This window comes from Scardinius erythrophthalmus (genome assembly GCF_964197995.2).
Source record: "Scardinius erythrophthalmus genome assembly, chromosome: 8".
NCBI classification, from domain to species: Eukaryota; Metazoa; Chordata; class Actinopteri; order Cypriniformes; family Leuciscidae; genus Scardinius; species Scardinius erythrophthalmus.
The window spans coordinates 18,848,765-18,863,365 of record NC_138228.1 but is presented as its reverse complement, the minus strand read 5'-3'; the positions used below and the strand labels follow the sequence as shown (position 1 = coordinate 18,863,365).

At 34.3% G+C, this 14,601-nt stretch overlaps 1 protein-coding gene across 1 annotated transcript in view; it reads left to right on the top strand.

The window, feature by feature from the left end:
* kcp (kielin cysteine rich BMP regulator) overlaps positions 1–14,601 on the top strand; it is a 62,053-nt gene that overhangs the window by 19,066 nt on the left and 28,386 nt on the right. The window contains exons 8-28 of the mRNA XM_081371854.1: positions 3,381–3,457; positions 3,606–3,702; positions 3,826–3,908; positions 5,173–5,266; positions 5,383–5,456; positions 5,558–5,737; positions 6,648–6,741; positions 6,847–6,929; positions 7,060–7,153; positions 8,047–8,129; positions 8,319–8,404; positions 8,501–8,591; positions 8,682–8,781; positions 8,902–8,987; positions 9,389–9,485; positions 9,743–9,877; positions 11,135–11,269; positions 12,527–12,633; positions 13,600–13,693; positions 13,782–13,958; positions 14,442–14,524. Of these exons, the coding sequence (XP_081227980.1) occupies positions 3,381–3,457; positions 3,606–3,702; positions 3,826–3,908; positions 5,173–5,266; positions 5,383–5,456; positions 5,558–5,737; positions 6,648–6,741; positions 6,847–6,929; positions 7,060–7,153; positions 8,047–8,129; positions 8,319–8,404; positions 8,501–8,591; positions 8,682–8,781; positions 8,902–8,987; positions 9,389–9,485; positions 9,743–9,877; positions 11,135–11,269; positions 12,527–12,633; positions 13,600–13,693; positions 13,782–13,958; positions 14,442–14,524 (2,150 nt within the window). The remainder of the gene's footprint in view (positions 1–3,380; positions 3,458–3,605; positions 3,703–3,825; positions 3,909–5,172; positions 5,267–5,382; positions 5,457–5,557; positions 5,738–6,647; positions 6,742–6,846; positions 6,930–7,059; positions 7,154–8,046; positions 8,130–8,318; positions 8,405–8,500; positions 8,592–8,681; positions 8,782–8,901; positions 8,988–9,388; positions 9,486–9,742; positions 9,878–11,134; positions 11,270–12,526; positions 12,634–13,599; positions 13,694–13,781; positions 13,959–14,441; positions 14,525–14,601) is intronic.

The following is a 14,601-nucleotide window of genomic DNA, read 5'->3' as shown; positions in this document are numbered from 1 at the left end:
TATCATTAATATTGTCATGGTCACCAGTTGGAGTGCCCTGCATATCCACCTGAGGGCTTCCCAGGCCATTGTCATTCTGTCCTGGACTACACATCCCATAGCTCTCTGCCTGGACTCATCATGGCTTGTTTTCAGCAGCTGATCAATAGCTTGTTAATTCACCCTATATAAGCCATTTTTACCCTATATAAGCTGTTTCTCAATTCCAAGGACGCAAAGAACACACTTGCGTTCTCTTTGAGACCGGTCTTGCCAGGCGACCTTGAAAGAACGAACTCGGAAGGACGCGAGAACACAGAACGCATCTTTATGAGAATTGAGATGTGCTGCGATCTTGCTGCGTAACTGACCATCTCGGCAAATAGCGATTCACGACCAAAGCGCAATAAATACAACACAACATCACAAACAAATGTCACAACCTATTAAAAATTTCTTTCATATTATTATAGACATTGTTTTCATAGTTTATATATATATTTTTTTTTTACTTTGTGTATTTATGAGTAGCCTATGTGTTACCTATGTTAAGATTCTTTTTAATATGCCAATAAAAATACTACCGCTTTCTTAAAGGGGTCATATAATGCCATTTTTATACAAGCTAATATGAATATTTAGGGTCTAAATTAAAAGTTTGTAATATACTTTAATTAAAAATTCTCATTAGTATTGTAAGAAAACATTAATTTTACCTGGCTTATATAGGCAGGGACTGACATGTTAATGAGAACCAGCTGAAGACAATCATGAATGATGAGACCGGGCAGTGAGTTATGGGAAATGTAGTCCTTGACTGACTGGGGTAGTCTGGGGTAGAGTGCCCTTTGGTATCAAGGGTACTCCAGCTGGTGATCATGATAAGTAAGATATTAAAAATATTAATAACAATAATTGTAATAAAATTAATGTCTGTCTGTGTGTGTGTGTCTATATATATATATATATATATATATATATATATATATATATATATGATATTAAAGCATATTTTGCTTTAATCAAAAGAAGAACATCTCACCATCTGTACAAAGGCATTACATAATCAATGTCACTAATATGCTTATTTGATTAAAGTCCCTGTGAACCGAAAGTTGCAAACGACTTTTCTCCAGTGTTGTGACGTATTTCCAAGTGAAACGGAATATTGAACAGAGGGCAGGGTTTTACTTGTGTTTGTTTATTTATATAGCACTGTTAAAACCCAACCATGGTTGAACCAAAGTGCTTTACATACAGATTCCAATAAGGAATAAAAATGACGACATACCTAGACCAGTCAATAAATAACATATAGAATGTCACATCTACTCATTGTCACATCTACTCTACTACTCAGGCTAATGATATCAGATGCGATTTACACAAATGCTTAAAAATCGACAGTGATTTTGCAGACCTGATAGATAGCGGCAGCTCATTCCACTGACTCGGCCCTGTTACCGCAAACGCCCGATCACCCTTATGAAGGCGTTTTGTTCTAGGCACTATCAGTAGTTCCTGATTCTCTGAGCATAGTGTTCTGGAGGGGGGTATACAAAGTTAAAAGATTCGCCAAATATGGTGGGGCCTGGTTATTTAGCGATTTATATACAAACAATAAAATTTTGTATCTTATTCTGTACTGTACTGGAAGCCAATTTAGAGACTCCAGTGCAGGTGTGATCGACTCATATTTCTTTATCCTCATTAAAAGCCTCCCCGCCGCATTTTGGACCGATTGCAGTCGAGACAGAGATGCGGCGGTGATGCCACAATACAGCGAATTACAAAAGTCGAGCCTTGAAAAGATAAAAGTGTGGATAACTCTTTCAAAGTCTTTATTTGATAGAAATGGTTTGGTTTTAGCTAGTATACGCAGATTGTAAAAACAAGCCCGGACCACAGAATTAATTTGCTTGTCCATTTTTAGTTTATTGTCAATTAAAAAGCCTAAATCTCTGACTGTAGATTTCGTGTAAGATGCTAGAGGACTTGAATCTAATATAGTTTCTGCGGATTCATTTTGATGGCCAAAATACAATGACCTCTGTTTTGTCCTCATTTAACATTAAAAAGTTTTTAGCCATCCAGTTTTTAACGTCCTTTAAACACTCTAAAAGCGACTCGAATGAACTGGTAGAGCTGAGTGGTAGATACATTTGCGTGTCGTCGGCGTAACAATGAAATGACTCTCCATACTTTCTAAAAATGCTTCCCAAAGGGAGCAAAAATAATGAGAATAGTATAGGAGAAAGGATAGACCCTTGCGGGACCCCCCACGGAAGTTTTTTTTTTCCTGAGGTCCTATCATTATAGTTAACTGAAAAACATCTACCACTCAAGTAGGACTGAACCCATTTCAAAACTGTGCCTTTTAAACCTACTGAGTGTTCCAGACGGGAAATAAGGATGTCATGGTCAATCATGTCAAAAGCTGCGCTTAGATCAAGCAGCACTAGAACAACATCATCTCCTTTGTCTAAGGCCAAAAAGATGTCACTTAACACTTTCAATAGCGCCGACTCGGTGCTGTGTGCAGTTTTAAACCCTGATTGGAACATTTCTCCTATTACATTTTTATTTAGAAATGATAGTAGTTGCTGCAGCACAACTTTTTCTAAAATTTTTGAAACGAAGGAAATCTGAGAAATTGGCCTGTAATTTTTCATATCATCCTGGCCCAAGTTTGGCCGCTTCAACCGCGGTGTCACCACAGCATGTTTAAACTTAGCATACTTAGCGCTCCTCCTCTCCATCTCTCGCTCATAGCAGACTAACTGTTTGAGGGGAGTGGTTAAGCATTTTCAACCCAGGCCGTCAAACCTAGGTCATCAGAAAAAGACGCCATTCCAGACCGGAAGTAACTTTTCAGATTTTGATTAAAGATTACCATGGTAAAATTTTTTTTTTTTATATATATATATTTACTTGCACGGATTATTTGTTCACCACAAGACTAGTAATATGCGCTAACAAAGTAAATAGGGTCAATTTTGATTTCACGGGGACTTTAATACAATATTGCATTTTTCTCACTTTACATCAATAAAGTTTTTCATTTTTCAGAATCCTTAGTTCTGTTTATATACATTTTGAAATTAGATTTTGTATTAAGGAAGTTTGAGTTTGGTCTCAAACTTTTCAACCCCACTTTATATATCATTGAACTCATTGAACTACTGTTAAAACTCATTTTCAGACATCAGATGTCTGGAGCAGTCTGAAAAGTCTATCATGAATACTTACAGACATCTTTTAGAGTTCATACTGTAGATAAGATTTGATCTTATGTGGGCAGGAAATATGTGGTTCATTTCACATGATTATCTCAGGAGGTTTCATAGGGGTTTTGTTCCACCACAACAAACTGTGTGTATGTCTCTGATTGGTGAATGCAGAATGCAGCTTTCATGGCAATATCTATAGTAACGGCGATGTCTTCAGCCCAGATGACTGCAACCGGTGTACATGTGAGGTATGAAATCTAAAATATTTAGTCTTTGATCTTCTTTTAGTCTTTTAGATGTTTTATTTTGCTTCTCCCACACTGGCATCTCTTGTGTCATTGTGATATTGTGTGTGTGTGTGTGTGTGTGTGTGTGTGTGTGTGTGTGTGTGTATAGCATGGAAGAGTAGAATGCGAAATGAATCCATGTCCACAACAGTCCTGTGAGGAGCCGTCTCTTCCTCAGACACCATGCTACCATGACTATCAAACAAGTACCCACGTTGCATCTCCACATAAAATACCCACACTGTACTTTCATATGTACCAAAGAATGAGCTTGAACTTGCATTTGCTTCATACATGTGTATTTGTTTTTTCTTCGTGTTAATCTTTAGAATGTAGACATGAAGGTGAAATCCATGAGAACGGTGATGTGTTTGTATCGAGATCCAACCCTTGCCTCAAGTGCATCTGCTCTGTGAGTCTACTGTGTGTGTGTGTGTGTGTGTGTGTGTGTGTGTGTGTGTGTGTTTGTTCGAATATGATTTATGAGGACACAAATTTGCATAGTGATGTGGGTATTACACTGGTAAATGTGGTTTATGAAGACATTTCCTGAGTCCTCAATTAAAATGGCTTAAAAAACATACTAAACAATGTGTTATTAAAAATGTAAAAATTAAGAAAGTTTTCTGTGATGGGTAGGGTTAGGGGTAGGGTTAGGAAAAGTGGATAGATTATACAGTTTGTACAGTATAAAAAACATTTACACATGCACTGTAAAATATGGTATGATCTATAAGTTATGACAACATGTTTTTACATTGCTTCAACTCAAAATAAGTTAACTTGTCAAACTTAGTCTTTTTTACAAGTTATACAAGATTCATCCATTTTTTCTTTCCGTTTAATGTAATTTAAGTTGAAACACCCAAGTTGATTGTACTATTTGTGATTTACAGTGTGTGGAATGCCCTCATATTGATAGGTGCACCAACATGTGTGTGTGTATTTGCTCTCCTTGTGAAGATGAAATATAATTTGAATTTAAAATTGAATTTGAATTAAAAATAAACTGCACTACAAAACCTGTATAAAGTATACAGACTTTTAAATACTTTGTATGAGTGTAAATGTTAAAAATGGTTAAATGGCAAAACTAAAATAGCAAAAGACATTTCAATGATTAAGTTTTGGAGATGCTCCTGCATTAAAAATGGTATGTTAAGTTTTTCACTGAAATATTTTAATATTAATGGTATAAATGTAATGGTAACGGTTCAACATTTAATAAAATTATTAAAATTAAAGTTAAAAATATCAATGCTTATGTAAAACTATTCACAACATCTGATAAAATATCAAAAGTGGAAAGAGTGTATATGCTGTAAATGTTCTTACTGGCTTCAAACAAGAGACTTTCTATAAGTTTCTAACCAAATTCTATTTTATACCGCAAATGTTTCTTGAATTTTGTTATGCATGTTTCAGGATTATTATATTTAACTAAAACAAAAATTGTTATCTGAAATAAAAATAAATTCCAGCTGCCTAGGCAACATTTCTCATTTGTGTTTAGTTTAATTTGAAGTACTAAAATAAAAATAAAAATGAAATAAACTAAAACTAATACATAAAAATGAATAAAAACTATATGTCAGGTGTGGGTGTTGTAGAGAATGCGGAACAGAATTAAGCCGAAGAATTAATGCGCTATGCATTATGCATGTGTTTATTTGCAGAACAGTGCGGTGTCATGTAATCGCATTGAGTGTCCGCCCACCCCGTGTCCCAACCCCTACATGAGACGTGGGGAGTGTTGCCCTACCTGCTCTGGTACACGCTCACAAGTACTTTTGAGCTCTTTATTTGAGCTCTATCATTTCTCTGTGACTCTAATGGTTCTGGAACCGCTTACACAGAAATGTGCGTGCCTATTATGTCCTTTGCAGCATGTGATGTGGGCGGTCGGCCGTACAACGACTCTTTCAGCACCATCGATGGCTGCCAGATCTGTACATGTCAGGTGCTTCTCTCTCACTTTTTACGCGCATAAAATGATGGATGAAATGAAATGACTGTATTGTTTGCGTTAAACTGGGCTGTGTTTTGTAATTTGCTCATCAGGGTGGGAATCAGGCGTGTGTTGATGTGCAACAGTGTCCTCAGACGTGTCAAGATGGTGTGAAGCCACCGTTTGGCTCCTGCTGCAAAGATTGTTCCCGTTGTTACTTTGAGGGGCAAGTTGTCCTAGACGGCGTCTCTTTTCAAGCCAGCCGTGACCCCTGCAAACACTGTGTGTGCAATGTAAGGCTGTGAGATGACAATGTGCATTTCTGTTTCGTCCTTGTTGGGATTCATCAACCACATAGTTACAATTAGACATTAACGTTAGGATATTGTAATTATTATTTAAAAGAAATGTATATTTTATATTATGAAAGTGCTTGTATTAGTGATATATTTATTTAGAATTTAGTAGACATAACTTTTGGACTGTCTGATACATTTTCCTGCTCTATTTACACTTTTTCTCCATCACAGACTAATTTAAACGTAATGTGCTTATTAATTTACATTATATATTCTTACTTATGAAAATGAATATGGTTTTATAGTTGCATCCCACCACTTAATTAGTGTTACTTAAATGTTTTCTGTAAAATGTAGGCCTGTATGTAAGTTTGCAAAAAATAAGTTTAGCATTCTTCGCAAAATTAATGTAAAAATCAAACAAATTGAAACAAGTATTATTAAGTTGTAAATCCAAAAAAGTAACGTGACTTTACTCATTACTTTCGCAAATGTAATTTTGTTATATTTAATGAAATTTGATTACATTACAAGTGTTTATTATTTCTACTATTTTTTTTTTTACTTTAAGTTTTTCGTGTAATATTTATATTTTATTTTATTTCAATCTTTTCAGCTAATAATATTTCATATATTTTGTTTTAGTTACCAATAACAGCACTTTACATAATACACGTTACTTGTTATGGCCAAAAAGATTACGTATTTCACTTCTAAACACATCTTGCATAGAGTATATATTCAAAAATTCACTACTATGTCCTCTACAATGGTGCTTTTGGTCATTTGCTGTGTATTTTTGAAATCAGCATTAATTAAGGAGGTTGTGTGTGTGTGTGTGTGTGTGTGTGTGTGTGTGTGTGTGTGTGTGTGTGTGTGTGTGTGTGTGTGTGTTTTCTTGTAGGCCGGGAATATAGAATGCTACACTCAGTCATGTCCTACTCTTCCTTGTCCTTTGGTGGAGACTGTAGGTGGGCAGTGCTGTCCCAGGTGTCGAAGTAAGTGTGATTTGAGCTTTTTGTACATTTTTGTACATTTTAAACACATGCAACTTGCTTAGACATGCTCATACTCATCAAAAAAGTATTTTGTTTGATATGAAGGTTGTGTCCAGAACAATGTGTGGCACCTGCACGGTTCTCAGTGGAACCATCCTGATGACCCCTGCACGACCTGTACATGCACGGTGGGTCATCACCTGTTATTGATTATATAGCTTGTTTTCTTAATGTATTGCATATCTCATGGGCTATCAGTGTTTTAGTCTTTAAATTTAATATCTCTCTCTCTCTCTTTCTCTCTCTCTCTCTCTGTAGGAGGGTCAGGCTCAGTGTGAGCGTGAACAATGTCATGTCCCCTGTACAAACCCAGCCTCTGCTCCCCCCGGATCCTGCTGTCCTGTCTGTTACGGTGTGTCCAAACTTTTAAAAATGACTTTATATATCACTATACTTTTAAATCACTCTAAATCAGAACATTTGAGAGCATGCAATCAAATTGATATATATTGCTTGTCTTATTGTGACTGATTCATTTGTTTACATTTTTCCAAGAAAAAGATGTTTGTTAGAATTGAACAATGCCATGATAGGTCTATTAACTACAAACATTTATTGACAGGCTATGGTTGTATTTCTTCAGATAGAAGTGTCTATTAAAGGCATACTCCACTTTTTTTGGAAATAGGCTCATTTTACAACTCCCTCTGTTTACCTCGAGTTAAACAGTTGAGTTTTACCGTTTTCGAATCCATTCAGCCGATCTCCGGGTCTGGCGGTAACCACTTTTAGCATAGCTTAGCATAGATCAGTACACAGTAGTCTACCGAGCTGGGGACTATTTTCAGGCGCTGCGTCATATCATTACGCCTAATGGACCCATGGTACGGCAGCAAAGTTTCTTGATTATTACGCAGGAATGAGAGTATAGTTCCTAGCCATATCAGCCTAGAAAATCTCAACTTTTCATTTTCCGTCGGTCTTAGTACACGATGTAACTACAGAAGAGTCAAGTTTTAAATAGAAAAAATATCGAAACTCTTTGGTCATTTTTTTGAGAGAGATGCTAATGGTCTTGTCCGATTCAATGATCTATGCTAAGCTATGCTAAAAGTGGTACCGCCAGACCCGGAGATCGGCTGAATGGATTCGAAAACGGTAAAACTCAACTGTTTAACTCTGGGGGAGTTGTAAAATGAGCCTATTTCCAAAAAAAAGTGGAGTAACCCTTTAAATGGCTACTTATACTTCACATGAGTTTGATATATTTACGTAGATTTCTATACATACATATTTTTCTCACAGATTGTAATGTGAATGGAAGGGACATCCCGAATGGGATGGATTTGCCATCAGGACCCCCGTGTGAGGAGAGATGTACATGTGTGGTAAGTTGCATAAGAACTGAGTTGAATAATAGATATTTCATTTTATTTTATTTTAAAATGTATACCTTGAATGCAGTGTAAATGACTTTGAATAAAAGCGCCAAATGTTGTAAATTGGTTTGGATTAAATGGTTTAAAAAACAAACAAACAAAAAAAAAGCATTCTAGCAGAAGATATTTTTCTTTCAGAATGGGAATGTTAATTGCGTTCGAGACCCCTGCCCACCGACTCCCTGTTATAATCCAGTGAAGAGACCAGGAGAATGTTGTGAACGGTATTAATAACATTTTTTCTTAACAATTTTGGCTAAAGTAGTAAACGAGACGGGCATCTTAAAGGAAACACATCTTATTAATCAATTGGTGTTCAGGTGTGAGAAGTGCAGATATGAGGATATTGTATACACAGACAGTCAAAGATTCGTATCCAGAAAGGATCCGTGCTTGAATTGTCAATGCTCGGTGAGTGTTTTCACTTTAGATAAAAGTGTTTACTAAATGTATGAACATTTGAATGTATTTGTATGTGAATGTGTCTATCTTGTGATACAGGGTGGGCAAGTGTCATGTGAATCTACAAGATCTTCATGTCCGCCTCCCAGTTGCATGCACCCAGCAAATTCACACGGCCAGTGCTGCCCTACTTGTCACAGTAAAAAAGACAAACACAAGCATCTCTTTCCTCCTCTCCTGCTCTAACATGCAACATAATATCAAAGTGGTCCTGGCTTCCAAACACATAAGTAAAAAATTTGGTTTTACTTTGTTTCAGTGTGTAATTATGAAGGAAGGATTTACGAAAATGGAGAAGAGTTCAGGCCTCCTGGTGGTGGTCCATGCCTTCAGTGTACATGCAAGGTGAAACTAAAAATTGACTGCGATATTTGGCTAATATTGATGAATGTGATGACACACTATTGAGTAAATTTAAAGAATATTTATGTCAAAAGACAGCAAGTATGACTTAAACAAAAAACTTAAACTTCTGTTAAAAAAGTAACAAAAACACACACACACACAAAAGTACCATAGAATTAGCCCATGTGACTCATGCACTATATTCCAAAATCATCTGAAGCCATATGATGTTTTTATGTGAGGAAAATGGCAAAATGTAGGTTGCTATCTGCTTTGAATATCATTTGCATATGTGCATATTCAAACAGCACACACATCAAATATCAAAACACATCAAATATCATGCTAGGTCTGAAGGCACTGAATCCATTGATTCTTGTGTGTGTATTTTTTTGTTAAAGGCTGGTAACGTGAGATGTCACCAGGAAAGATGCCCATCTTTGAATTGTGCACTTACCACTATCGCTTCTCCTAACAACTGCTGCCCAGTGTGCAGAGGTAAGACACTGATTCAAAGGTTTGGGGTCGGAAAGATATTAATTTTCTGCAAATTAGCATCACAGGAATAAATTACATTTTAAAATATATTCAAATAGAAAAGTTATTTCAAATTGTAATAATATTTCACAATGTTACTTTTTTTTTTACTGTATTTTTTATCAAATAAATGCAGCCACGGAGAGCATAAGATACTTCCTTTAAAAACATTAAAAAATCTTACCAACAACCTACTTGTGTTCATTCTGTGTTTGTAGGATGTATGTGGAATGGCGTTCAGTATGAGGAAGGAGCCACGTGGACTGACGCTGACCAAAGATGTTCTTGTTTGCAGGGGCGGGCTAAATGTGATCCAGACTGTCTACCGCCAGCGTCACCCACCATACCTACAGGTAAGAGAGAGAAGAAAAGACTAGAATTTAAAGGCCTACATAGTTGTCTACATAGGCCGCTACATTTTAAGGCAGCATAGAAAGTTTAAGATAGAAAGTAAATTATTTGAATACAAATCTGACCAAAATATAGTTCAAATAAATGCTGAATATATTTTGTAAATAAGGTGGCTTAAGGAAATAAAAAAAATTCAAATTTATCTTCAAATATTAAAATATACTTATAACTAAAAAAGAAAAAATATTATAATCAGTTTTATATTATACAGTATATTTCTAAATATATTTTTATTGTCCTAACTATAATTTAAAAATAAATATTTTTCATTCATCAAAAATTGTAAAGATTGGAAATGTATAAACGAGGAGTTATAAGTATTTTTTTTAAATAGATTTAAAAAAAGTATTAGCAATTTTTTTGGACTAATATAGTAGAATTTGAAATATATTTAAAAATAAATCTGAAAATGCATCTGCATATATTTTAAAATACATTTAGCATTAATTCAACATATTAAGATTAGAAATGTACATAATATGAGGAAATATAAGTAATTAAAAATTATATATATATATATATATATATATTATTACTTATATTTACTTATACTCATATGTACATTTCTAATCTTAATGTTTCTAATATTAGTATATATATATATATATATATATATATATATTATTTTTTTTTTTTATATATATATATTTTTTTTAGCAATATTTTTTGTATAATTAAAATGTGTATCATTTGAAGTACATTTTGAAATATATCTGAAAACATCTGCATTTTAATTATATTTAACTAATTTTCTCTGGACAATTCTTAATACTGAATAAAACAGGTATATCTAAAGTAGCATTTTGCTTGAAAGTTTTCACTGCAATAAACTCATTGCCATGCTTTCTGGGATTTCCTGGGGCTGGTTGCATGAACATAGCTATTATGTTAAGACAGTGTCTAAAGTTCTAGTATGATCCACTGGCAGTTAGTCAGGGGCAGTCAGTCACTGAAGACTGGAGTAATGATGCTGAAAATTCAGCTTTGCATCACAGGAATAAATTATATTTTAAAATATATTCAAATAGAAAAGTTATTTCAAATTGTAATAATATTTCACAATGTTACTTTTTTTTACTGTATTTTTTATCAAATAAATGCAGCCACGGAGAGCATAAGATACTTCCTTTAAAAACATTCAAAAATCTTACCAACTTCGAACTTTTGAAAGTTTACGTGTGTTCATTCTGTGTTTGTAGGATGTGTCTGGAATGGCGTTCAGTATGAGGAAGGAGCCACGTGGACTGACGCTGACCAAAGATGTTATTGTGTGGGGGGGCAGGCTAAATGTGATCCAGACTGTCTACCGCCAGCGTCACCCACCATACCTACAGGTAAGAGAGAGAAGAAAAGACTAGAATTTAAAGGCCTACATAGTTGTCTACATAGGCCGCTACATTTTAAGGCAGCATATAAAGTTAAAGATAGAAAGTAAATTATTTGAATACAAATCTGACCAAAATATAGTTCAAATAAATTCTGAATATATTTTGTAAATAGGGGTGGCTTAACGAAATATATTTTTTTCAAATTTATCTTCAAATATTAAAATATACTACAACTAAAAAAAGAAAAAAATATATAATCAGTTTTATATTATACAGTATATATTTCTAAATATATTTTTATTTTCCTAACTATAATTTAAAAATAAATATTTTTCATTCATCAAAAATTGTAAAGATTGGAAATGTATATATGAGGAATTATAAGTATTTTATATAAGTATATACTACTAATATTATAAATATTAAGATTAGAAATGTACATATGAGGAAATATAAGTAATTAAAAATGATATATAGTAAAAAAAAATATATATGTATATATATATATTATATATAATTTTTAATTACTTATATTTCCTCATATGTACATTTCTAATATTAATGTTTATAATATTAGTATATATATATATATATATATATATATATATATATATATATATATATTTATTTTTATTTATTAATTATTTATAAAAATTTTTAGCAATATTTTTGTATAATTAAAATGTGTATCATTTGAAATACATTTTGAAATATATCTGAAAACATCTGCATTTTAATTAGATTGAACTAATTTTCTCTGGACAATTCTTAATACTGAATAAAACAGGTATATCTAAAGTAGCATTTTGCTTGAAAGTTTTCACTGCAATAAACTCATTGCCATGCTTTCTGGGATTTCCTGGGGCTGGTTGCATAAACATAGCTATTATGTTAAGACAGTGTCTAAAGTTCTTGTATGACCTTTTCTGTATCAAATTAGGCTAATCTACGTTTTTATGTAACCGATTTAAAAAAGCTATGAACAGTCTCAAAGAAAAAAATGTGGTGTTTAATTTGTAAGACTAGTCTTAGCGATTTATGCAACTGGCCCTACTAATGTTTGTATAATAGCCATGCTGCTTTAGATTTACGTAAGCTGTCTTATTTGCACAAGTTTACAGTCTGTTTAGAACACCTAACATTGTGAGTGTTCCTACAATGCTAAGAGGGTGTAATGGTTGCTAACATCCATAACTATCCATCCGGCAGGACAGATAACGATCAGAATAAGTTATTGAGAAGGTTTTGATAAATATGTGACAGATGAGTGCTGTGGCTCCTGTGGGCGGTGCAATTACAAGCAGCGTTTGTATGAAAACGGCCAAAAGTTCAAGGACCCGGATGATCCCTGTACGACGTGCACCTGTAAGGTACACGCAATACTAGATTTTACATTTCATGAATGTTTAATACAAGGTTTTTATAGGTTTCGGGGTTTGTTCAATCACTAACCATAAGTATGAGCAACTGTGATAGTTAAACACTTTAAATATTTCAGTCAAGCCCTAAAACTAACTTTTTGCCACACCTGCCAATGGCGCGTGACTTAAGAATAAAAAATTACCATAAATATGTTTTAACAGCCATGAAAATGTTATTCCAGTCAAGAGCAATGAGTAATTGTTCTTTGTCTTTTGTTGTGTGATTAACATTAAAAACAGACAGCAGCAAGAATATTAGGCTGCTGTCACTTTAAGAGCTAATGCACGTATCTAATATACTAGTACACATGCGTTTTCTTTCTCAACTGTTTACGTTCTGTTAAGACATACTTACAGTATGTTTAAAAGGATACTTACAACGACAGACATTTTGACATCATTTTGTTTGAATATGTCTGCTTAAGCGCAATAAGACGTGAAAGAGAGCTCAATTCAGTATTCGCGCGCTGAGACGTGGATTTCTGGGCACAAGCTTTGGGTGTTTGCACACAGAAAAATTTCCACACGAGTAACGAATTGAGTTCTCTTTCGCGTCTTCTTGAGCTTAAGTATTTAAATCGGCAACTAAGGCTTAAACTTTCGTGACGATGCAACACTGATCCCTTTCAAATGTCCCGAGAGTTCATGTTTGTTTACGTTCATGTTGCATTGTTCGAATTTATAAAAAAAAATGACCGGCCAACTACCAATTGACACCGTATCATATATTCACCAAGACCAACTTTTACTCGAATTTGGCGCTTGACAAATGTAAATTTTAGGCCCTGGTCTCAGTTTTTATTAAATGTTTAACGTTTTGATAAAATAGGTTGTTCTTTTCTGAAAGTGTAGAAATATAGTAACTATCGGCCAGTTTCAATACGTGTGTGTGTGTGTGTGTGTGTGTGTGTGTAGGATGGTAAGACTAGGTGTGGTACAGCATCATGTAGTCAAGTGGCGTGTTCTAATCCGTACACTCCTCCTGGAGAGTGCTGCCCCCAGTGTTCAGGTACACCTTCACTAAATATTCTCAGATAACTTGATCTTAGTGTGCACACTAACAGTTATTGTCTCCTCTTGCCATTTTCTTCCCTTAGGAGTCTGTGAATATGATAACCGCATCATTAATAATGATGATAAATTTCCAAATCCTCGGAATCCATGTGAGGATTGTGTTTGCACTGATGGACGTGTGGAGTGTAGGAATCGCGAGTGTCCAAGGCCGGACTGCAACTATCCTCGGCCGGGGACGTGCTGCCAAAACAACTGCAATGGTGAGAGCCTTAAACATCAAAATTGCATTAGAACAAATTTGGTTTCACAAATTAACTTTTTTTTTTCTCTTTTTTTTTTCATTTTTTACCTTAATGAATGCACATTTAGATAACTTATGTCTTACGAATAAAATTAAATCAACATAAACTAATATGTATGTTATTATATGTATAATTAAGCCTAGAATTATTTTTTTATATTTGGAAACCCTCTTAATTTCTAACCCTAAATATAAATAGACACAAATTAGAGTATACAGGTAACAGAATGTGGCAAGCTTCGATCATTTGGTCTTGAAAGAATTTGATAAGAAATGCTTGAGACATTGAGACAATTAAACAATGGAATTTTCCATGTGTGCATTTGAATAGTCTCGAATTTCTCTCCATTCAATGACATTTCTGTTTAGGAGAAATAAAACTCTTTCCTGTAAGCATGTATGCAAACCATTCACTTATAAAGCTCCTCTCCCTTTCCTTCAGGATGTAGATATGCAGGTAAAGATTATCCAAATGGAATGGAATTTCCACATCAAAAAGACAAATGCAGGACGTGCCGTTGCACCGTAAGTGTCTCTTTCTCATACGCTACCATTCAAATGTTTGGGATTGTGAGAAAGGCTGCATTTTTATTTGATGAAAT